General features: G+C 37.2%; 1 protein-coding gene across 5 annotated transcripts in view; it reads left to right on the top strand.

The window, feature by feature from the left end:
• myo5a (myosin VA) overlaps positions 1-24,747 on the top strand; it is an 85,809-nt gene that overhangs the window by 17,253 nt on the left and 43,809 nt on the right. For all 5 annotated transcript variants that reach the window (XM_062963464.1, XM_062963469.1, XM_062963468.1 and 2 more), the window contains exons 2-10: positions 4,958-5,068; positions 5,568-5,739; positions 10,297-10,441; positions 18,108-18,264; positions 20,338-20,481; positions 21,785-21,866; positions 22,109-22,216; positions 22,628-22,734; positions 22,991-23,256. In XM_062963464.1, coding sequence (XP_062819534.1) covers positions 4,958-5,068; positions 5,568-5,739; positions 10,297-10,441; positions 18,108-18,264; positions 20,338-20,481; positions 21,785-21,866; positions 22,109-22,216; positions 22,628-22,734; positions 22,991-23,256 — 1,292 coding nt within the window. The remainder of the gene's footprint in view (positions 1-4,957; positions 5,069-5,567; positions 5,740-10,296; positions 10,442-18,107; positions 18,265-20,337; positions 20,482-21,784; positions 21,867-22,108; positions 22,217-22,627; positions 22,735-22,990; positions 23,257-24,747) is intronic.

Below are 24,747 nucleotides of genomic sequence, written 5' to 3'. Positions count from 1 at the left end.
CAGAGGTGGATTGAATTCTCCATCTCTGTGGGGTTTCTTAAAGAGACAGGGTCTAATTAAGACCCCACAGAAAACTATCCAAAAAAGAACTAAACCCATTCTAACTAAAGAGAAAACTGACGCTTAACAACAACAACAAAACCCAGTAAAAGCCTCTGTGGGGGCATGACAGTCAACCTTCTGTTGGCCATCAGGTTTGTCATTGAAGTTTCAGGATCTGGGACAACCCAGATCCAGCAATCCTCATCACTGTGAGCAAATCCCCTTTTTCTAGCAAGGTACAAATGGTACAAATAAACGAGGCTCTCTCCTTTGGACACTGAATAGCAGCATAACTCTTGCCTTCCACAGATAATTCTAGTGTCATGTAAAACTGAAAATGGAAAGCATCCCAACTTTTACACATATAGAATACTGAAAGCCAGTCAATATTTGTCTTGGTTGTTAGCCCTCTATTAAATCCCCATTTAAATGTCCCATTCATGTTCATTGGCACCCAGCCGCAGTATAATTATAGCTAAATTATCTAATAGTAAGAAGAATAAATAAAAGAACAATGGAGAACTGTGGTTTAGAATTGTCATTTTGACGCTAGAAAAATACTTGGGATATGAAAAACAATGAATTGTGTGTTGCCACTCTAAAGCCTGGCATTATTATAGCATGAGAGTTCATGGACCCATGCTGAAAGTGGAATCATACTTTGGCAGGCTTGTTGGAGATAAGGTGGAGGATAATTGGGCAAGGCTGGAATGAAATGCAAAAAGAGAAGCATTAGAATTACATACAAGCAAAATACTTACAGTACCAGTTTAAAAGGCAGTGTAAAGTGATGACACAAAAATCCTGGCATCCATTAATTAATCTATAATCCTAACACAGACCACAGGTTGTGTGAGTTTAGTTTTTTTCTGATAAATGTTAGTGTATTGTTTCATGCTGATGTTTCTTTTTGTTGTTCCTTTATTAAAAATCTGTTCTGAAATGTCAGGGTAGGTACTGGATATTTGTGAATTTGCTTGGTCTGTAAACCTTCCCAGAAGCCACTTGGAGGATTCCCAGAACTGTAGTCACTTTTCCCAAACTTTGAGATATTATTTCTGATGTTTGATTCATTCCTGTTTGTTTTGTACCCTGGCCCATATTGCCATCTTGTTCGATTTATATATTATATCCATTGGCTGTAGAATCACCCAAGGGAGCGATTGCAATTGTTTTTATTAAGGTATTATATTGTTTTAAAATGTTGGAATTTTAAATATGTTTTTGTTAATTGCTGTTATATTGCTTTCTTGTATTTTGTAAGATGTATATGTATTGAATGTTTTTATTATGTGTAAACCACTCTTGAGTCCCCACGGGAGATAGAGCAGTATATAAATAAAGATTGTTGTTGTTGTTGTTGTTGTTGTATAGATTCTGATCTCGAGGAAATTAATGACTAAGTGAATGAATCCTTGATAGTGTGGCTGACCTTGTTAGGTCTGATAAATACTACTCCCATAGCAAATAGGAGGAATCTCTAGATTCTCCAGCATGACTCTTTGGTCAATAATCAGATCTGCAGAAGTTAAACCTACAAACGTAAAAGGCCGACTATGCTTCATATGTGGTTTTACACTATGCAGGTGATTTGATAATGCAAGTTTGTTTTATTTTTTTTAATGTGCACACAAAAAGAATCCAATTGCTTGGTGGATTTCCTCTGACAGGTATTAATCTTGCCTCCTTCCTGCATGGCAGGAGGTTGGACTAGATGGTCCATGTGGTCTCTTCCAATTCTATTATTCTAAGATGCTCAGTCATGGAAACTGACTTCAGGAGCAGTGCAAAGAATGTTAAAATCTTCTAAATGGTTGGAATGTCTCCCGTCAGATGATATGCTCAGTTCCTGTCCTTTCTTTCTAATGCATTTCGGAATATTTGTTGCAACTGTGGGCATCTCATAGGATTTTGTCATGCTGATATTTCATGGACTTTAAAAGGGACATGTTTTATGGATGGAAGATGGAACATTTTGGGTTTGTATCTTTAGATACAACATTTGGATTTTTCATTTAGAAGGCAGAATGTTTGCACTATATAGCTTTTTGTGCCAAATGTGTCGAAATTAGAAAATCTAGAGATGCATAAATTGGTTTGGATAAGTGTGTGTCTGCATGTGAGAAAATTAGAGGAAAAAGAAAGAATGAATCCATGGAAGAAGCTTAAAGAATGTAAGGGAGAGAGTGTTTCAAAGCCATTGTCTTCTCCAAAAAAACTTAAACACTTGTCTTAGAGGGCTGAGGGGGCCAACAAGTATTGCCTCTACCGCAAGCTGAATTTAGGTCAAACAGTAAAGCAGTCAATTGTGCAGTGATTTTTCCAGTTAAACTGATCCATCATCTATCTTCTGAGAAAGTGGTTGTGGCACTTGCAGACTGATACCACCAAAAGACAAATACAATGGAAGCATCGGTGCTTGCATGAGAGTTTGCTCTTTTATGTGGCTTTCTTTATGCACTCCAGCCCACTGTTGAAAGGCAGGCCTGTCTGCCCATATCAGAGTGTGATAAATGTAGCTGGAGAAAGAGCAGGGAGAATGGCTGATTCTGGGAACAAGAACCAGATTCCTGTCTGGCTCGGGAAGTGGAGAAAATACGCTGCAACATTTTATTGCAGGTCCCATGTGTAATGATTATACATTGCCTACCCATCTTCATTTATGAATTCAAGCTCACGTTATGCTATTATGTTTTGGATGCATTGCTTACATTTCTGACGGATCCCATCATTAAAGAAAATTTATCATTGGATTGATCTACTATACATCAAGGCTGGCTTGTAGACATACCTAATGTTATACTAAGATATGAATTATTAACCATCATTAATAATTACCTCTAGTATCCACACTAGGAAGTATTCTGGAGTGTGGGGAACTGGGGGGACATTATCAAATGGAAATACATGGTGTTTCTGTCCAGCTCAGTTGGGATGATTCAGGCAGAGGATTTGTATACAGTTAGAACATTTGTTGTTGTTTTAATACCGCGTTGTGTTTTTTCGGCTGCTGTGTATATATTATTATTGGTTTTTATTATTGTTCTTTGATGTTTCATATTTTATTTTATCATTGTTTTGTATCTGATTTTGCTGTAAGCTGCCCCAAGTCCCCGTTGGGGGAGATGGAGGCGGGATATAAATAAACTTATTATTATTATTATTATTATTATTATTATTATTATTATTATTATTATTAGGGTTAGGGCACAGGATTCCCATAAAAGTGAAAAACCACAAATAAAGAAATTGCTTTTTAAAAAAACCTGAGATAACACCTCTCTAGGAATGTCTAGGTCTTCTGTCATGACTCTGTGGTTGACTTCCATTGGAAGCTCAACACAAAATCGCCTTGGAGGACCTAGAGATTCCTAGAGAGATATTCTCTTTAGAAATCTATTATTTCCCCACCCAGTGCAATTGGAGGAAGTTGACCATATAATCACACTGGAGGACCTAGCAATTCCTAGAAAGAACATTTGTAATCAAATCTGTGAATGATCAAAGCCACAAAAGTCAAAACCACCAATGTGTAGGGTCAACTGTATTTTCTTTGCCACCAATTGATAAGCATCTGTCTTGTGCAGGGAAGCAACTCATGCCCAGATAAATGAAAGAGAGTGTGCAGGAACTCTGCAGGGAGAAAGCTGCAGCCTTTGCTAGAGAAAGATTGAACTCCCAGTATTCTCGAATTAAACGGCTTATCAGACGGATTTGCCGGTTTGCTTGATCCTGGACAGAGCTGGGAGGAACAACTACTACACAGCTGAGCTGTTAAGGATGTTCCACTAAGGATGTTTTGGGACAATTGATCTCTCCCTGCTTTGCTTATATGCTATGGCTGTTGTAGTGTTGAAATTCCGCTAAAGACTGAACCATGCATTAAATAGAATATACTTTTTATTGCTTACATATTGATTCCTATACTTAAAAAAAGCTTAGTTCTGGTGATTGCAAAGCTGTATATGACAATATGTAATACACACAACGAAAGTTCAATATTTTACTCTCCATGAAATGGGGGTTAGGTGTAGCAAATAGACAAAGCTTGTGTTTAAAAATCATGCATGTGCAGGTCTTATTTGCATTGCACTATGGAGACATGCCATGTTGTCTGCTTGTAGAGCTAATAACTTTTTTTTGACTCATTATTTTTTATTTTGTAAAGAAACATAATACATCAAAAGTGATGGAACATTATATTGATAGGAAAGTCAGGGAGGTGAAAGGGTTCTGAAAATAGGTGCAGAGAGAAAACCGGAGGGGGGGGGGGAATAAAAAAAATAAAATAAAATAAAAAAAATAAAAAAAATTGGTTGACTTCCCATCTTGACCTCGGAGTTTTCTCTTTCGTTGATTACATATTGGTATTTTCCCTTAGTCTCTTTACACTTAAACCATTTTATATCGTAGATAAGTCTATCGTGAAGTCCATTCTTCTTTTTATCAAGAATTTTATGAAGTATGTCCAGTCTGTTTTATTTTTACCCTCTCTTATTTTTTGTGTTAGCTTATCTATTTGTATCATGTCCAAGATTCTGATTAACCATTCCTCGGGAGTAGGAAGTTTTTTCCGTTTCCAGACTTTCGCTATTGTTAGTCTGGCCACTGTGCTTATGTAGAAAAATATTCTGTCCTCATTTTTTAAAAATTTTGAATTTGTAAAGCTTAGTAAATACATTTCAGGTTCTAATTTACATTTGATTCCTATGATTCGCAACCTTTAAGTCCCCGGGTGTTTGGGCCTACAACTCTCAGAAATCCCAGCCAGTTTACCAGCTGTTAGGATTTCTGGGAGTTGAAGACCAAAACATCTGGGGACCCACAGGTTGAGAACCACTGGTCTAAATGAATATGTGTGGTTACGCTTCTTGCACTGGTATAAATAAATGTTTTTCTGTTTACTTTTTTACAGTATGCAAGGATTTGGATACCTGATTCAGAAGTGGTCTGGAAGTCAGCAGAACTTGTGAAAGATTATAAGCCAGGAGACAAAGTCCTCCATCTTCGACTTGAGGATGGCAAGGTATGTTTACTCTTCTTTACAGTTGACACATTGTCACTGTGTGCATTCAGATGGTTTCTAACTTATGGTGACCCTTAGAAGGTATCATAGGATTGTTTTGACCAGATTGTTTCAGTGGGGGTTTGTTGTAGCCTTCAGAGACTGTGATTTGCCCAAAGTCAGCTGATGGGTTTCCATGGTTCAGTGTGGATTTGAACTCTAGTTGGCTGTAGTTCTAGTTGAACTTTCAGCTAGGTATTTCTGAAATCTCTACACTTCAAAGCAAGTGTTGCAATCCTATTTATTTATTTACTGATATGTTTATATCTTATCTATGATACAAAATGTCTCAGGACAATGCACAATATATTTAAAAGAAATATAGGATACCCAACTGTATGTAACAGTGTCATACTTTGTGTGACCTTTTTGTATGCATTTAACTTCATCTGCTCTTGCCAGCTGGCTGAAGATATATTTAGGTATGTCTCTAACATGCACACTGTTCTTTAATTTTCAGGATCTTGAATACAGCCTCGATCCAAAGAAAAAGGATCTGCCACCCTTGCGAAACCCTGATATACTTGTGGGAGAAAATGACCTGACAGCACTCAGCTATCTCCATGAACCTGCTGTTCTCCATAACCTAAAAGTTCGGTTTATAGACTCGAAGCTCATTTACACATATTGTGGTAAGCATATTGAAGTTTTTGTATATTGTTTGCCATGTTAGAACACTACAGAAATACAAAGATGCATGACAAAGTGTTCCTTCTCAGAGTGGATCTACTCAACTTTGTCTTCTCGAACAACCCAACATTTCTTCATTTGCTATTGATTTAAAACGGCTATCTATGCACCTCTTTTCCATGTATAGAAGGAATTAATGTAGTTTACAGTGTACAATATTTAAAAAATCATAAAATTCATGAAATGGATGCACAGTTGATCAGTCACTCAAGAAATGGGTTAGGGTTGGGGTTAGAGTATGTTGTGTCTTTATGTTTACCATGTGTTTTATTTTAAATTGTATGGTTCTGTTTATTATGTCTATTGTACTATATTGTATTGGTTTTATCATGTTGGAAACTGCAGAGTCCCCTGAGAAGATAGGGCGGTATATAAATAAAGATTATTATTATTATTATTTTATTATGACACAGCAAACAAGATAGATCATATCACAAAATCACAGGTCGAACACTTCCCAAGCGTTTAGGACTGTGTGATGTATTTTTGGATGATGCTCGCAGATCCCAGTAGGGTGGCCTTTTGCAGTTGACAGATTGTAATTTTGTCAATGTCTATTGTTTCCAAATGCCGGCTGAGATCTTTTGGCATGGCATCCAGTGTGCCCATCACCACCGGGACCACCTGCACTGGTTTCTGCCAGAGTTTTTGAAGTTCAGTCTTGAGGTCCTGATAGCGGCTGAGTTTTTCCTGTTGTATTTCGTCAATGCGACTGTCACCTGGGATAGCGACATCAATGATCCAAACCTTTTTCTTTTCCACAACTGTGATGTCTGGTGTGTTGTGTTCCAGAACTTTGTCAGTCTGGATTTGGAAGTCCTAAAGTATCTTTGAGTGCTCATTTTCCAATACTTTTGCAGGTTTGTGATCCCACCAGTTCTTTACTGCTGGGAGGTGGTACTTGAGGCATACATTCCAATGGATCATTTGGGCCACATAGTTGTGCCTCTGTTTGTAGTCTGTCTGTGCGATTTTCTTACAGCAGCTGAGGATATGATCAATGGTTTCGTCGGTTTCCTTGCATTATTATTATGCTGTAGACCAGGGGTCCCCAAACTAAGGCCCGGGGGCCGAATGCGGCCCTCTAAGGTCATTTACCTGGCCCCCGCCCTCAGTTTTATAATATAATATTTTAATATCAGTTTTAATAATATAATATATTGTATATACATATAATATTGATAATAATCTTATGTTATACAATATAACACTAATAGTAATACCATATAATAATATTAATTATATGTTATATATTACATATTATATAATAGTATAGTGGTATAGTTCAATATAGTAATATATAATGCTAATATTGTGTTATGCTAATAATATAATATATTGTATGTACATACAGCTGCTCTGAGTCCCCTTCGGGGTGAGAAGGGTGCGATATAAATGTAGTAAATAAATGCAGTAAATAAATAATTAATTTTAGACTTAGGCTCGGCCAAAGTCTGACATGACTTGAAGGCACACAACAACAACAACAACAACAACAACAATCCTAATTAACTTGACTATCTCATTGGCCAGTGGCAGACCCACACTTTCCATTGAAATCCTAATAGGTTTATATTGGTTAAAATTGTTTTCATTTTTAAATATTGTATTGTTCTTTCATTGTTGTTGTTGCACTACAAATAAGACATGTGCAGTATGCATAGGAATTTGTTTGTATTTTTTTTTCAAATGATAATTCGGCCCCTCAACAGTCTGAAGGATTGTGGCCCGGCCCGCTGCTTTAAAAGTTTGAGGACCCCTGCTGTAGACCCAACAGTGTGGGGAGATGGGGCAGGTATAAAACCTAAAGCTATAGTCAGGAAATGAGAGAAAGTAGTCAGAGTGTGGAGGTGAAGTTGGATTTGTTTGAGCCTTTGAAAACAGCTGCAGAAAGAGGTAAGGACAGAGGAAAAAGGAAGAGCTGGCAACTTAAACAGGAGGTAAGGGCTTTTGTAGGGAGAGAGCCTCAGTTGGTCCTCTCTCCTGGTCTCATGAGCTCTGGCTGTGTTAGCTCCTTCATCCCATGGATTATTTTTAAATAGAGAGATGTCTCTCTATTGGAGAAGTCTATCTCTGAACATGTCATTGGTGTAGTGAATCACTCTGGGTTTGAGTCTAAAGTAGCTGTTCAAGGTGCTGAAACTATTTTGAGCTTCAGCACTTGCATAGCTTCTTTAAAATTCAGGCAGAGACTCACAGCACATTCACACACACTCACCCTTCCTAACATGGAAGCTATCATCCAGCACAGTTACTTAACATTGATGATTCAGTCCTTCTTAGTGATAACAGCAACAAAGAGTCTCTTAATTTTCTCGCTGGCTCATGTTTATCAGTGATGACTGAGTTTAGCAAATTATACTATTTAATTGATGAGTCTCCACAATAATTGTAATTAATTTTGAATGTTTTTAATGCTTAATAATTATTTATGTCTTATTTCTGGATGTTGTGCTTTGTGTGATATTTTTGTCTTGTATTCTATGTTAAATGTACTTCGATTTGTATTATATAATGTTGGGAGCCACTTTGGGTCCCATTAGGGAGAAAAGCGGGCTTCTTCTTCTTTTTCTTCTTCTTCTTCTTATTATTATTAAAAAATATGAATAACTTGCATTTATTTTATACTCTTGTGGACTGTACTCCATTTCATCAGATGCATAGTATGTTGTCCTATTTGGAAGATAATTATACTTGGATAGGACATACAGGGAGAACAAATGGAAAAAGTTCACCAAGTATTATGCTTGCCTTAACAAAAGCTGTCAGGAAGTGACAAGAGCCTTACCGATGTTTGACCTGAGCAACCTTAATGTGATTAGTCTGTGATTAGTCTACATTTACTCTACTTAACCATCCCTCCTATATTGTCCTGGCTAAGGCAGGCTTTATATCTCTTGGTTTCAATTGCTTTCACAGGCTCAACATAGGAATGAATAATAATATGCACTATTTATATTCTGCTCTATCTCCCCGAGGGGACTCAGAGCAGATTACAAGCACATATATATGGCAAACATACAATGCCATCATACAATTGACAGAGACAGACAATACATAAACAGAGGCAGGCTTCCCTCTTGCATTTCTGGCATCTGGAGGCTGTATTTGACTCAGCAACGAGGAGATGCTGTTGTTCCATTCTTCCACTCTGAGAAGCCTGTCAATCCAACCACCAGCATGTTTTTCAGGAGCGTACTTTTACCTCCCCATTAAAGAGGCACCTACTTATCTACTCACATTGCTGTTTTCAAACTATTAGGTAGGCAGAAGCTAGGCTGACGGCGGGAGCTCACCCCGCCCATGGCTTGAACTGTCGACCTTCTGTCTTGATCCTGTCAGGAAATGTTGTAGATGTGATTGTATTAGCCCTCAAAATAAATATATTTTGAAAATTCTCTGCCACCTTCTGCTGAAAAATTTGAATTTGATATATGCATGCTAATAATTTTTTCTTGGAGGAGCCTCCGGTGGCTCAGTGTGTTAAAGCGCTGAGCTGCTGAACTTGCAAACCGAAAGGTCCCAGGTTCAAACCCGGAGAGCGGAGTGAGCACCCGCTGTTAGCTCCAGCTTTCTGCCAACCTAGCAGACATGCAAATGTGAGTAGATCAATAGGTACCGCTCCGGCGGGAAGGTAACGGTGTTCCATGCAGTCATGCTGGCCACCTGACCTTGGAGGTGTCTACAGACAACGCTGGCTCTTTGGCTTAGAAATGGAGATGAGAACCAACCCCCAGAGTCGGACATGACTGGACTTCACGTCAGGGGAAACCTTTACCTTTACTAATAATTTTCTTAACATAAATCTCTCAACTCCGTCCTTTACAACCATTAAGGGAAATACTAAAGTTGTCATACTCAAGTGTGTGTGTATATATATATATATATATATATATTCTATTTGCTCACGAAAAACCAGAAAGACTGGATCACTGGCATTTTCACCATTTGTGGTCTAGATAAGTATCTTAACAAAACCATAGAAAAAGACATTATAGGCAGATCTTTTTCACTGATACTGGTAGCCTGAAGCTTACCCTGTCTAGCCAGTTAAATGTTAGGCAATCTGCTATAATTTAATAAAAGACTCCAACATCTTTATGTATGCAATAGAATTTACACTCCTGAAGTAGGCTTTACTATCGTCTCAGCCTACCATAGAGTCAAAGAGAGACAAGTTTCTCCCGGGTGCGAGTAAGTGAAACAGTGAATATGCATTCCATTGTATTGTGAGACTAAAACTCCCATCATCTCCAGCTAGCATCACTAACAGCACAGCACCATAGAGATGCAGTTCAACAGTCCCTAGGGAGTCATATGGGCCTCTATCTTTTCTGTATGGAGAGATTTCATAGTACCTGACTCCTCATGAGCCTTGTTTTCTTTAAATCAATATTGTAATTTAGCAGAACATAAGCCTCACCCATCAAATATGTAAAAAAAGTTCTACTTGCATTGCTTTTTCCAATAATATCTTCCGATTTTCTTTTCTTTTTCAGGCATAGTTTTGGTAGCTATAAATCCTTACGAACAGCTGCCCATCTATGGCGAAGACATCATCAATGCGTACAGTGGCCAGAATATGGGGGATATGGACCCCCACATCTTTGCTGTGGCTGAGGAAGCATATAAACAGATGGCCAGGTGTGTGGGATTAGCAAATGCTTCATTCTTTTACAAGGACATGTATTTGTGTGTGTTTAATAGGACAGTAACCGTGGGGGAAATAACCACTAGTTATGACTGCTTGACATTTATTTATTTATTTGATTTACTACATTTATATCCCACCCTTCTCGCCCCAAAGGGGACTCAGAGCGGCTTACAAATAATATAATAATATACAATAAATTATATTATTAGCAGAGCACAATATTAGCATTACATATTATTATATTGTACTATACCACTATACTGTATTATTATTAGTAATATTACATGTAATATATAATATATAATTATTATATTGTATTATTATTAGAATTATATTGTATTACATTACAACATTATCAATATTATATGTATATACAATATATTATATTATTATATATTATTGCATATTATATTGTATATAATATACAATATTATATATATACACACATATATTTATATTATATTGTATTATATTATATTGTATTATATTATATTAGCATTGAATATTTGCTGGTGGAAATAATATACCATATATAAGCCGGGGTTTTCAGCCTTTTTTAGGACTGAAAAAGCCCCCCTCGGTGAGGGTCCTGGCTGGCTTATATTTGGTTCGGCTTATATTCAAGTATATATGGTACATTTATTATTTTTCTTTATTATTATTGGTATTATTACATTTATTATTTTACTCTATTAATTATTGTTATTATATTTATTATTTTACTCTATTATTATTGTAACTACTACATTTATTTTACTCTATTTTTATTATTATTATTAATATATGTATTATTTCACTCTGACATTATAGTTATTACATTTATTTTACTGTATTTATTAGTATTATTACATTTGTTATTTTACTCTATTATTATTAAAAGGATACATAAGCACATTTAATTGAAGAAGACAAGAATAATGATTTAATTAGGAGTTGGACTGTCTTATCTGAAATTACAGTTTTATGTAAATATGCAAAAAAACATTTGAACTACTGATGCCTCAATTAATGTAATTTTATTGCTATCTATTTTTATTTCTGAAATTTACCACTCTCGGCTTATACTGGAGTCAATGTTTTCCCAGTTTAGTGTGGTAAAATTAGGTGCCTCGGCTTATATTCGGGATGGCTTATACTCAAGTATATACGGTAATAATAAGGTGGAAACTGAAATGAACCCATGACCATTTAAAACAGGGATGGGCTACTGCAGATGAAGAAAGGATCGATTTTCATCCCTGTACTTCACTAAAGTTTTTATTTATTTTATTTTTTATTTACAGTATTTATATTCCGCCCTTCTCACCCCGAAGGGGACTCAGGGCAGATCACATTATGTACATATAGGGCAAACATTCAATGCCCATAAACACATCGAACTGAGACAGAGACAGACAGACAGACAGACAGACGCAGAGGCAATTTAACCTTCTCCTGAGGGGATGTTCGATTCTGGCCACAGGGGGGAAGCAGCTGCTTCATCATCCACTGCGACGGCCACTTCCTCATTCCAAGTCGTAAATTAGTTAAACTTGCCTCCCCACTTTTATAAGTGGTACCGTATTTCCTACTTGATAGATGCAACTATCTTTCGGGTTGCTAGGTCAGCAACGAGCAGGGGCTAAATTTTATTTTTAATTGACGGGTGCTTTCCCCGCCACGGGCTGGCCTCGAACTCATGACCTCTTGGTCAGAGTGATTTATTGCAGCAGCTGTTTACCAGCCTGCGCCACAGCCCGGCCCCTGAAAAGTTTCCAGATTACACATAACTGGGGCTGAGTTTTCCCCTTTTTCTAAACCAGCTTGAAACTGCTGCAGATTGCCACTTTCCCATTTTTTATTTTGGTGTCCGGTGGAAAAATTGCTGCATTTTACAGTCATTTAGGAAAATCTGGGAAGAATCAAATAAAAAAAAATTGGTTTGGGAGCTTGGGGAACATTTATCCCTGACCTAAAGGGAATATGAATTTGCATTGTACTGGAACTCGCTTAGGGATCTGCTACGGATTCATCACAAAAGCATCCCAAAGGAAACGAGGTTACATCTGGTTAGTGCTAGATCCTAAAGTTCATATGAGGTATTCTGCTGGAAGCTGCTCACTGAGTATTAGCAGGAGGCTGCGACAGTGACCTCGAGGGCGTAATCCCTGCAGAATAACTTTCATTATGCTGGCTCATCCTTCTGTCCAGAAAACAGCCTGCCATGATTTTGCAGATATTGATGATTATTTCCGGCTGCATGTTTGCTTAGCACTATCGAAAGTGCTGGCTCGTGAGTAATAGCTCATTCTAACTAAGGCCTGATAAGGGAAAGAGAGTGACAACCGGCTAAATAAAAAGGCATACGATTCTGGAAAGTCTCTCTTAGTATTCTTCAAATTGCCCTTTCAAGGCTTTATTTGAGCTTCTGGTACGTCAAGCCAAGATGGATTAGATTCGGCATTAAAAAGGGCATCGCTATATTCTTGGCAGGCATAATCCATAGAAACCAGGAAGATAAAATCTGGATTTATGTCCAGCTGTGTCTCCAGTTAGCAGCTTTGCAGGAAGAACCGTTTTATCATAGAATCATAGAATAGTAGAGTTGGAAGAGACCACATGGGCCATCTAGTCCAACCCCCTGCTAAGAAGCAGGAAATCGCATTCAAAGCACCCCCGACAGATGGCCATCCAGCCTCTGCTTAAAAGCCTCCAAGGAAGGAGCCTCCACCACGGCCCCGGGGAGAGAGTTCCACTGTCGAACAGCCTTTCTCACAGTGAGGAAGTTCTTCCTGATGTTCAGGTGGAATCTCCTTTCCTGTAGTTTGAAGATATCTGGAGACGTGTCCTTAAATAAATTTCCTAGTAATTTGCTCTTTTAAAAAATAGTTTCTCAGAATTGTGACCACAGAATGCTTCTGTTTAAATTTTCTACCTACTGATAATTTCATTTATAGCATTTATTTGCAGTGCACTAGAGTCTCACTTATCCAAGACTCGCTTATCCAAGGTTCTGGATTATCCAATGCATTTTTGTAGTCAATGTTTTCAATATATTGTGATATTTTGGTGCTAAATTCGTAAATACAATAATTACAACATAACATTACTGCGTATTCAACTACTTTTTCTGTCAAACTTCTCACTGGCACTTAACTGGTTAGTGAATGCAACTCTTTGCAGAAGGAGGTGAGAAAGCTCTGTGTTACATAGTACAGTAGAGTCTCACTTAAACAAGACTCGCTTATCCAAGGTTCTGGATTATCCAACACATTTTTGTAGTCAATGTTTTCAATATATCGTGATATTTTGGTGCTAAATTTGTAAATACAGTAATTACTATGTAGCATTACTGTGTATTGAACTACTTTTTCTGTCAAATGTGTTGTATAACATGATGTTTTGGTGCGTAATTTGTAAAATCATAACTTAATTTGATGTTTAATAGGCTTTTCCTTAATCCCTCCTTATTATCCAAGATACTCGCTTATCCAAGGTTCTGCCGGCCCGTTTAGCTTGGATAAGTGAGACTCTACTGTATTTATATTCCACCCTTCTCATCCTGAAGGGGACTCAGGGCAGATCACACATATATGGCAAACATTCAAAGCCATTTATACATTTGCAAGATAGACAATTGAACATAGATAGAGGTATATATAGACTTTTCCCCATCTTCGGCATCTTGGAGGCTCATTTTCGGCTACAGGGAATGCTGTCGTTCTATCTCCCTGCCAAAGAGCTTTTGTTTATAGACTTCCTCCTTGATCAAATCACTGGCATTTTTCTGGCATTTCCTTATGAATGCCTTAATATCTCTCCCCTTTCGAGCAATACCTATTTATCTACTCACATTTTGCTTTTGAACTGCTAGATAGGCAGGAGCTGGGCTAACGGCCAGGAGCTCACCCCGACCCTGGCTTTGAACTGTTAACCTTTTGGTTGGCAAGATTTACTGCAGCCATAATTAATGTTTCTCACTATATTTCTGAAAGGAAGGATAAGACTGAACGTCCTAGTTTTTTTTGCCCAGGAAAATCCCAATTACAGAACTCTTTTCTCCCCTGTATTGCAGTGTATTACTGTGAGTTAGGAACAGTTAAAGATCCAGCAGGCAATTTATGAAGAAAGTGATTAGCAAGACGGTGAAAGGCATTTTAAGAGCTGAGTTTTGTGCTGAAACAGAGAGGAAAATGAAGCAAATGATGGCCAATCAGGCAGTGTTTAGTCTGCTGGTTGGCTATTAAAAATAGCTACACGAGCGGAAGAGCAGAATGGCATGGATAGAATAACAGATGCCAATAACAGATTCGAATGTAGTATAGAGGAGGATGAAGAAATGTGATAGACAAGATACACACTTTGCGAGTTCTTATTTTCGTTTCTATTCTACACTTTGTTAGTAGAACTCAGGATGATGAGCTAGGGTTTTTGAGTTACTGTATATACTCAAGTATAAGCCTAGTTTTTCCGTCCTTTTTTTAAGACTGAAAAAACCCCCCTCGGCTTATACTCGGGTGAGGGTCCTGGTTGGCTTATATTTGGGTCAGCTTGGCTCTTCGGCTTAGAAATGGAGATGAGCACCAACCTCTGAGTCAGATATGACTGGACTTAACGTCAGGGGAAAACCTTTACCTTTTTATACTCGAGAATATATGGTACATTTATTATTTTTCTGTATTGTTATTGGTATGATTACATTTATTATTTTTCTCTATTATTGTTGTTACTATTACATTTATTTTACTCTTTTTATTATATTATTAATAATACATTTATTATTTCACTTTGATCTTATTATTATTATTATTATTTTATTATGACACAGCAAACAAGATAGATATGCTGGATTTCGTATCACAAAATTACAAGTCAAACACTTCCCAAGTGTCTAGGACTGTGTGATGTATTTTCGGATGATGCGTGCAGATCCCAGTAGGGTGACCGTTTGCAGTTGGCAGATCGTGATTTTGTCAATGTCTATTGTTTCCAAATGCCGGCTGAGATTATTATTATTATTATTATTATTATTATTATTATTATTATTATGGCATTTATTTTTACACTATTCATTATTACATGTATTACTTTCCTGTATTTATTATTATTATTATTACATGTATTATTTTGCTCTATTATTATTAAAAGGATAAGCACATGTACATTGAAGAAGATGAGAATAATGATTTGATCAGAGTTGGACAGTCTTAAATTTGAGCTTGATGTAAATATTCAAAAACATTTAACCTACTGATGCCTCAATTAATGTAATTTTATTGGTATCTATTTTTATTTCTGAAATTTACAGTACGGCTTATACTGGAGTCAATGTTTTCCCAGTTTTTTTTGTGGTAAAATTAGGTGCCTCGGCTTATATTTGGGTTGGCTTATACTCGAGTATATATGGTAATAATAAGGTGGAAACTGAAATGAACCCATGACCATTTAAAACAGGGATGGGCTACTGCAAATGAGGAAAGTATATACGGTATTTACATGACGGTAACTGAAAACTATTTTAAAGGAAGAACACAGCTGAATATCTAAAATATAGTCACACATTTTTGCTCTGATGCCATTGAAAAAAATGTTTCCCGTCCTTTCACCCTGTCTAGATAATAGTTTCCATGGAAGTCCTACTCACAAACTGGAGACATAAGGCACTTACAAAATAATATTTTAGAATTTGTCAGGGAAGTACTGCCTGGTGAATATATTCTCCTTGCTCCTATCACTGTGAATTGCAATCTTTGTGATTCTTCCTTCATAAAAATGATTGGCTAACTTACTTATGTTGACGGAGAGTGTGAACTCTCATATTGTATCAGCCAAACTTGTATCATGAAGCAAAAAAAGGGAGAACAAATCTTGTGGCACATTTGGAGCCAACTGTTTTGACTTTGGTCTTGTTTTAGCCAAATCTTAAAGCTTCTTCAAACATTTGGGTGACAATTCCTTCTTTATCTCCCCATGAACAAAATGCAAAATGGTTCAGAAAGTCGTAACGGCCTCTGAGTCTGGATTGCGAGATTACACACTACACAATGAGCTCTTGTTCAGCCCTAACATTCACTGCAGAATAGACAACCCCAGCTTATTCTGCTTATATAGAGTCTTCCTGTGCCAAGTACTTGCCAGATGGCGTTATAATAGGCTGTATACAGGAAATTTAATAGTCCTACTGAGCGAAATGGGGCAGCGGGGACTACTTATCTGAATAGTAGAAACAGTGCTAGCATTCTTCAAAAGGATGACTCGAAAGCCTTTATCAGAAGTTTATATTAGCTATATGTTAATCTTCCTCAATATTTGGAGAATGTTATGGTTCATGAAAGCATGGAGGAAAAGACATATTAGTTTAGAAAACTAAATTACAATTTTCCTGATTCCTAGTAGAACTTACATCCTGATGTGAGCATTGTAAACCTTAAAAGTATTGTGATTGGTTATAACTTCATCTTGGGGGTGTATTCTCCCAACACTTTATCTCCTTTTGAAGAGCTATGATACTACCATAAAATACATATATTCTATTTTTATTCCATTACTTAGAAGCAAATGCTTAGCAAAATATTTTATTCTCGAGTGGTCTTAAATTGTGTGTTTGTCAGAGGTTATTCCAAGGACGTACCATGTTCTGCAGTATATGTTTCAAAGCAGTACTTGTTGGAATGAAGAAGCGACACGATTTTTTTGTAGCCTGTTGGCATGTTTAGCTGAAGTCCCATGCAATATAGATAAAACTGTGATAAGATGTAATAATGTGGGTATAGTTGGAGTTGACTGCAGACTTTTGGCCTAGACCACCCTCCCATTTTACTCCACTTCTCCTAAATGGTGGTCCTTCTATGTCATCATTTCATGTTTTGACAGTGATTGTATTGTTGTTGCATTATATAATCTGGTCTAATGTGTTTTATTCGATTATTGATGCTGTTTTATCTATATTTTACAGTGCTTTTATTTGTTTTTGGACTTGGCCCTGTGTTAGCCACCCTGAGTCCCTACGGGGAGATGGAGGCGAGATAGAAAATAATAATAATAATAATAATAATAATAATAATAATAATACATCACACAGTCCTAGACACTTGGGAAGTGTTCGACTTGTGATTTTGTAATACGAAATCCAGCATATCTATCTTGTTTGCTGTGTCATAATAAAATAATAATAATAATAATAATAATAATAATAATAATAATAATAATAATACATCACACAGTCCTAGACACTTGGGAAGTGTTCGACTTGTGATTTTGTAATACGAAATCCAGCATATCTATCTTGTTTGCTGTGTCATAATAAAATAATAATAATAATAATAATAATAATAATACATCACACAGTCCTAGACACTTGGGAAGTGTTCGACTTGTGATTTTGTAATACGAAATCCAGCATATCTATCTTGTTTGCTGTGTCATAATAAAATAATAATAATAATAATAATAATAATAATAATAATAATAATAATAGAAAATAGGAGCAAAAGTTAATTCTTAATTTCAGATTGGAATCAACAAGGGTTCTGGGATTATAATTCCCAGAATCTTTGACTTGTGTTTAATGTGTTGTCGAAGGCATGACTTGTATATATGTTCTTTTAAACATAAGTAGTGTGTTAAAGATGGGTGGAATCCACACAAATAAAAGTGAAACAAATTTTTCCATTTCAGAGACGAGCGGAACCAGTCGATCATTGTAAGTGGGGAGTCAGGCGCTGGAAAAACAGTCTCTGCTAAATACGCAATGAGATATTTTGCCACTGTAAGTGGGTCTGCCAGTGAAGCTAACGTTGAAGAGAAAGTATTGGCTTCCAATCCCATCATGGAGGTAAGACCAGGAACAGGGCTTTTGTCAAAGGCTTCATGGCCTGAATCACAGGGTTGTGTGTTTTCCGGGCTGTATGGCCATGTTCCAGAAGTATTCTCTCCTGATGTTTCGCCTACATCTATGGCAGGCATCCTTATAGGTATTGAGGCACCTCTGGGGATGCCTGCCATAGATGTGGGTGAAACGTCAGGAGAGAATACTTCTGGAACATGGCCATACAGCCCGGAAAACACAGGAACAGGGCTGTTAGTAAATCTGGTTTACTGTTTGGGATTTTCATCCTTCGTTGCTAGATCTATGTTGATTTATATACTGGAAGATTGGTATTTTGCCAAAATCTTAAGATCGGTCTTTAGAGAAGTACAAGTTGCTCTAGTAGAGAGAAGTCTTCAATAACTACTTGAATTCCCCCTAGAAAGTTGGCTGAAATGGCATTTTACCCTTAAATAAATGGGAAGGAGATAGTAGAAAAAGTTGAGAACAGTGTTTTTCTTAAAGGTTATTTTTAAAACATCATTTTCCCCTTATGCATCTTAATCTTTTTTTAATTATAACATCTTTAAAGTTCAATAGTTCTACTCAAACTGGGAAGAGCAGTAGGATTTAGCCATAACATCCACTGATAAGTGTCACTTTACAGCAGGCATGGGCAAACTTTGGCTCTCCAGGTGTTTTGGACTTCAACTCCCACAATTCCTAACAGCCTATCAGCTGTTAGGAATTGTGGGAGTTGAAGTCCAAAACACCTGGAGAGCCAAAGTTTGATATAGGGTGTTCAGGAGAGTCACTATTGAATTAAATCAATTTGCTGTATTTCCTTTACATTTCTTTTAAAAATATACTTTTTTCTTATTTCAAGAATTTCTTGAAACACAAACAAAAGTGGAGATGGCATTGTTCACCATAATACAGGTGATTTTGATGGTATTCAAAGATAAGGTAATTCTGCCTGGTTTGCTGTGTTGTGTGGAGTTCCAAAGCAATATTAGCAAATGCTTATCAGTGACAAGTGAACTATCAAATGGATGGATATACATTTTTCTGCCTTGCCTCCGTATGTAAGGTTGCTTAGGGGTAGTTTCTGATCTGTGGTGCTATTGTGATTGAGAACTAAGAGGTCACTGAGTTCTATTGCAGTGGTTCTCAACCTGGGGTCCCCAGATGTTTTTGGCCTACAACTCCCAGAAATCCCAGCCAGTTTACCAGCGGTTAGGATTTCTGGGAGTTGAAGGCCAAAAACATCTGGGGACCCAAACCACTGCTCTATTGTGATGACGCATTTTATGGAGCTTGCAAACTACCATTACAGTTAATATATCCTGTTATCTCTTTGCAACCCCTTGATTCAAGAAACTTGCCCGAATCCTCCCAGTCTATTTGTATATAATATTTAGGATGATACTGGTTGATATCACTTATCGGAACTCCTTGGGACCAGATTTTGAATTTTTTTCAGATTTTGGAATACTTGAATATACAGTAGAGTCTCACTTATCCAAGACTTGCTTATCCAAGGTTCTGGATTATTCAATGCATTTTTATAGTCAATGTTTTCAATATATCGTGATATTTTGGTGCTAAATTCGTAAATACAGTAATTACAGCATAACATTATTGCGTATTGAACTACTTTTTCTGTCAAATTGGTTGTATAACATGATGTTTTGGTGCTTAATTTGTAAAATCATAACCTAATTTGATGTTTAATAGGCTTTTCCTTAATCCCTCCTTATTATCCAAGATATTCGCTTATCCAACGTTCTGCCAGCCTGTTTAGCTTGGATAATTTTATAAACAATATTTCAAGTAATGTTGGGTGTAAAACAAAATGTGTGTATTTTGAACTATCAGAAAGTAAAGGTGATGCTTTCTCAACCATCCATGTGGACAGTTTTGGTTTTTTGGAATATTTCAGATTTTGGAATTCTGAACGCTGGCTACTCAGCCTACACTATTACTGTTTTAGAAATCATTTTAAAGTATCTGCTACCTAATTGGCTGTGTTTGGCGCTTTTCGTGACAGTGCAAATTGAGCAAACTCAAACCCTTTCCGTGTTTTGTTTCCCCCCACAGTCCATTGGGAACGCCAAAACCACGCGGAATGATAACAGCAGTCGCTTTGGGAAGTACATTGAGATAGGTTTTGATAAGCGGTATCGAATTACTGGTGCTAACATGAGAACATACCTCCTAGAAAAATCAAGAGTGGTCTTCCAGGTAAAAGGAATATAAGCTTAGCTTACCAGATATAGTCCTGAATATGTCGAAAATGTATGCCAAAAAATTGATCCTGGTGGCCTTTTGCAATGCTTCAGTGGGAAAACAATGGTGGCGGTGGCATGGTGCTTTCATCTCTCCTTGGTAAGAATCTGAGAAGCCCATACACCTGGAGGGCCTGCCTTAGAGTTACCCACATGTCATATCAAAATCCATGATTTTGGTTATAAAACCTGTTTTCAACTTACACATGAAATTGACTTATGCATGAGTATACATCAGCATTGGCAAACTTCATCCCTCCAGGTGTTTTGGACTTCAACTCCCATAATTCCTAACAGCTGGAGGACCAAAGGTTGCCCATGCTGATATTCATGATACATTATCTACATGGGAGTCACATCAAGAAGCCATGTATAATTCATGTGCATAGGCAATGCTTCAACTGATGGTACCAATCAAAACATTTTGTGACGGCAAAAGACAGAAGAAACAATGATGAATAATTCAGCATTAAGATTCATTACGAGAAATATGGGATCAAGATTGCAAGAATCAACCATTGCAATCTGATCAGGCCATATCTGGACGATGTCCACTTCTGAGTGTCAAAATGCCCTATGAAAAGCAGTGAATGAGCTGTATATATTTGTTTTCAAAATCATAAGATTAAGAGGAGACATAATAATAATAATAATAATAATAATAATAATAATAATAATAATAATTGGCAGAAACCAGTGCAGGTGGTCCCGGTGGTGATGGGTACATTGGGTGCTGTGCCAAAAGATCTCAGCTGGCATTTGGAAACAATAGACATTGACAAAATTACGATGTGCCAACTGCAAAACGATGTGCCTACTGGGATCTGCACGCATTATCCGAAAATACATCACACAGTCCAAGACACTTGGGAAGTGTTCGACTTGTGATTTTGTGATACGAAATCCAGCATATCTATCTTGTTTGCTGTGTCATACAATAAATAATAATAATTTATTTATACCCTGTCACCATCTCCCAAAAAGGACTCAGGGCGGCTTACAGAAGCACATAAAAGTGCCGTAACCACATAAAATACAGGTAAAATCACATCAACGTATTAGACAATGACAATGATGGCTACCTTCAAATAGCTGAAAAGCTGTGATGCAGTTGTTTATTATCTTACCTCTGTTATTCCAGTGGGTACAACCAGTGGGTAGAAAATTCAAGGAAGCAGATTTTGACTAAACTTTGGGAGAAGCCATTACATATAGAAAGTGTCCTTTAATGTCTTATATTTTCTTTGTTTGTATTAAAGGCCGACGAAGAGCGAAATTACCATATCTTTTATCAGCTTTGTGCTTCTGCAGCAGTGCCGGAATTTAAAACATTGCGGTTAGGTATGAATTTGCATTTGGCTCTATCATGTTATATTGCTACCATGGCATGCACCAAAATATTACATTGTGATTTACAGCTTATATGGAATTGTGTTTTGTTAAAGAATAAGTGCCCACACCCCCAAGGTGGCATTTGGAGACATTTTGGTGTGTGTCTTGGGAGGTATGACAGGAGATTCAGTTCTCCACCTTCTAGGATGTATTTTTTATGTGACAATGGTTCTGTTTGATTGTTTAAACAGGCAATGCAGACTATTTTTACTATACAAAGCAAGGGGGCAGCCCAGTGATTGATGGTGTTGATGATGCAAAGGAGATGGCAAACACGAGGCGTGCGTGCACATTGTTAGGTAAGTCTCAGAAGTCTCAGAAGCATATGGGTTTGATGTTGCTAAACCATCTACAGCTGGCATGGGCAGAATTTGGGCCCTCTAGGTGTTTGGACTTCAACTTCCACAATTCCCAACAGCTTGCCGGCTGTTAGGAATTGTGAGAACTGAAATTGAAAACACTTGGAGAGCCAAAGTTTGCCCATGCCTGATCTACAGCCTACAGTGAAACTGAGCAGTTGCTTTTTTGTAAGACTTGCCTATCCCCTAAAAGGCAACATAAACATACTTTGAAAAATGTAATAAAGGGGTGCGATTGTTTTTTATGAATAGCAGTAGTTCTTCCATTCAGGATCGTGTGATGTCTCATGCTGTTTTTAGCTGTTAAAGCCACTTTTGATTTTAACAAATGGAATCTTTTGTTTGTGACAGGGATTGTTGATTCCTGCCAGATGGGAATTTTTCAAATCCTTGCTGCTATTCTTCACCTGGGCAATGTAGCATTTCAGTCTCGCGATTCCGACAGCTGTGTAATACCAGTAAGTCTCAAATAAGTTTAAAGGTGCTCTGCTGTTGTGCCATTTCTTACCTCTTTGGTTATTCTTGCTTTTTTGGTAGTAGAATTGCAGTGCAAAGATGCACCTTTTCCTAGTTGTAAACCTTTGAACAGGCCTTTTCCATGCATTCCCTTCAAAACGCAAATCTAAAATATGACTGAGGGCTCTTTGCTCAAATGGTGGTGTGAAGTATTTGATGGTGAATATTGTTTTGAAAAGGCGTTTGTTGTCATTGTAGCCAAAACACGAACCTCTCAAGATTTTCTGTGACCTCATGGGAGTGGAGTATGACCAAATGGCTCACTGGCTCTGCCATAAGAAACTTGCCACTGCCACAGAGACATACATCAAGCCTATTTCCAAGCTGCAAGCCATCAACGGCAGGGATGCTCTTGCAAAACACATTTATGCCAATCTCTTTAACTGGATTGTCGATCACGTGAACAAAGCTCTTTATTCTCCCACGAAACAGCATTCGTTTATTGGTGTATTGGACATTTACGGGTGAGTGCTTTCTATCTTGATATTTGATACAATAAAATTGGTTGTAATGCAAGATTTATTAAATCTATCTGAGGTATTCTGGTTTTGTGCCAACAATGGAAAGGAGAGGGAGGAAACATAAAGTAGTTTTTCATAAGAAAAAGGGGCGGACTATGATTATTTGTTCTGTGTTATTGTACCAGTATCTTAACTGGTTTTAGCATGTCTTTTAAAAAATTGTCACATGTAATTTAACTCTTTCAAATCCTTTTATTTACTTTGTTTTAAATGGATCTCATCAAGTTAAACCATATTGTGTTGATGTGAGTTTTCTGGGCTGTATGGCCATGTTCCAGAAGCGTTCTCTCCTGACGTTTCGCTCACATCTATGGCAGGCATCCTCAGAGGTTATGAGGTGTTGGAAACGAAGCAAGTGTGGTTTATATATCTGTGGCGGTCTTTAAACAGAAAAAAGATTGCCTTCTGCCAGGAGTTCTTTGCATGGCAGAGGGTTGGACTGGATGACCTTGGGGTCTCTTCCAATTTTATGATTCTATGAAATATAGATAGCCCCAGCTTCTGTCCACCTGGCATATCAGAAGGATCACTTCTAGATGTCATTAAGCACCCATTTTGGCCTGCATTTGACAACTTACGCAAATAAATCCATTATTTTGAAATTTGTAACATAGTCTCCATGTCGTAGCACATCTTCTGACTCCAATGGCATTAATAGTTGGATGTCCAGGGTGGAAGAAAGAACTCTTGTCTGTGTGAATGTTGCAGTTGTCCAGCTTGATCAGCATTGAATAACCTAGCAGTTTCAAAGCCTGGCTGCTTCCCGCCTGGGGGAATCCTTTGTTGGGAGGTGTTAACTGGCCCTGATTGTTTCTTGTCTGGAATTCCTCTGTGTTCTGAGTGTTGTTCTTTATTTACTGTCCTGATTTTAGAGTTTTTTTTAATACTAGCAGACAGATTTTGTTCATTTTCATGGTCTCCTCTTTTCTGTTGAAATTGTCCACATACTTGTGGATTTTAAACGCTTCTCTGTGTAGTCTGACATGGTGGTTGTTAGAGTGATACAGAAATTGTTTTAGATGTCATTAAACCTATATTTAGTTCAGTGCATCAGTATGAGTACAGATACAAAAGGCATTGCTATACAGTCAAACAAAGGACTGTTACATTCACAATAAAAACAATATTTTTCTCTTGAAGGATGAATTTACTCCTCTTCTCATGAACAATGAATTGTTCTTTAGTTCTTTAATTGTTCATAATACACAAATTGAGTCCTCTTCTTATATATAGTACAGAAGAGTCTCACTTATCCAACATAAACGGGCCGGCAGAATGTTGGATAAGCGAATATGTTGGATAATAAGGAGGCATTAAGGAAAAGCCTATTAAACATCAAATTAGGTTATAATTTTACAAATGAAGCACCAAAACATCATGTTATACAACAAATTTGACAGAAAAAGTAGTTCATTACACATTAATGCTGTGTAG

Source organism: Anolis carolinensis, unplaced genomic scaffold, assembly GCF_035594765.1.
Source record: "Anolis carolinensis isolate JA03-04 unplaced genomic scaffold, rAnoCar3.1.pri scaffold_11, whole genome shotgun sequence".
NCBI lineage: Eukaryota > Metazoa > Chordata > Lepidosauria > Squamata > Dactyloidae > Anolis > Anolis carolinensis.
The sequence above is the reverse complement of the archived record's forward strand: the minus strand, read 5'-3'. Positions and strand labels throughout refer to the sequence as shown.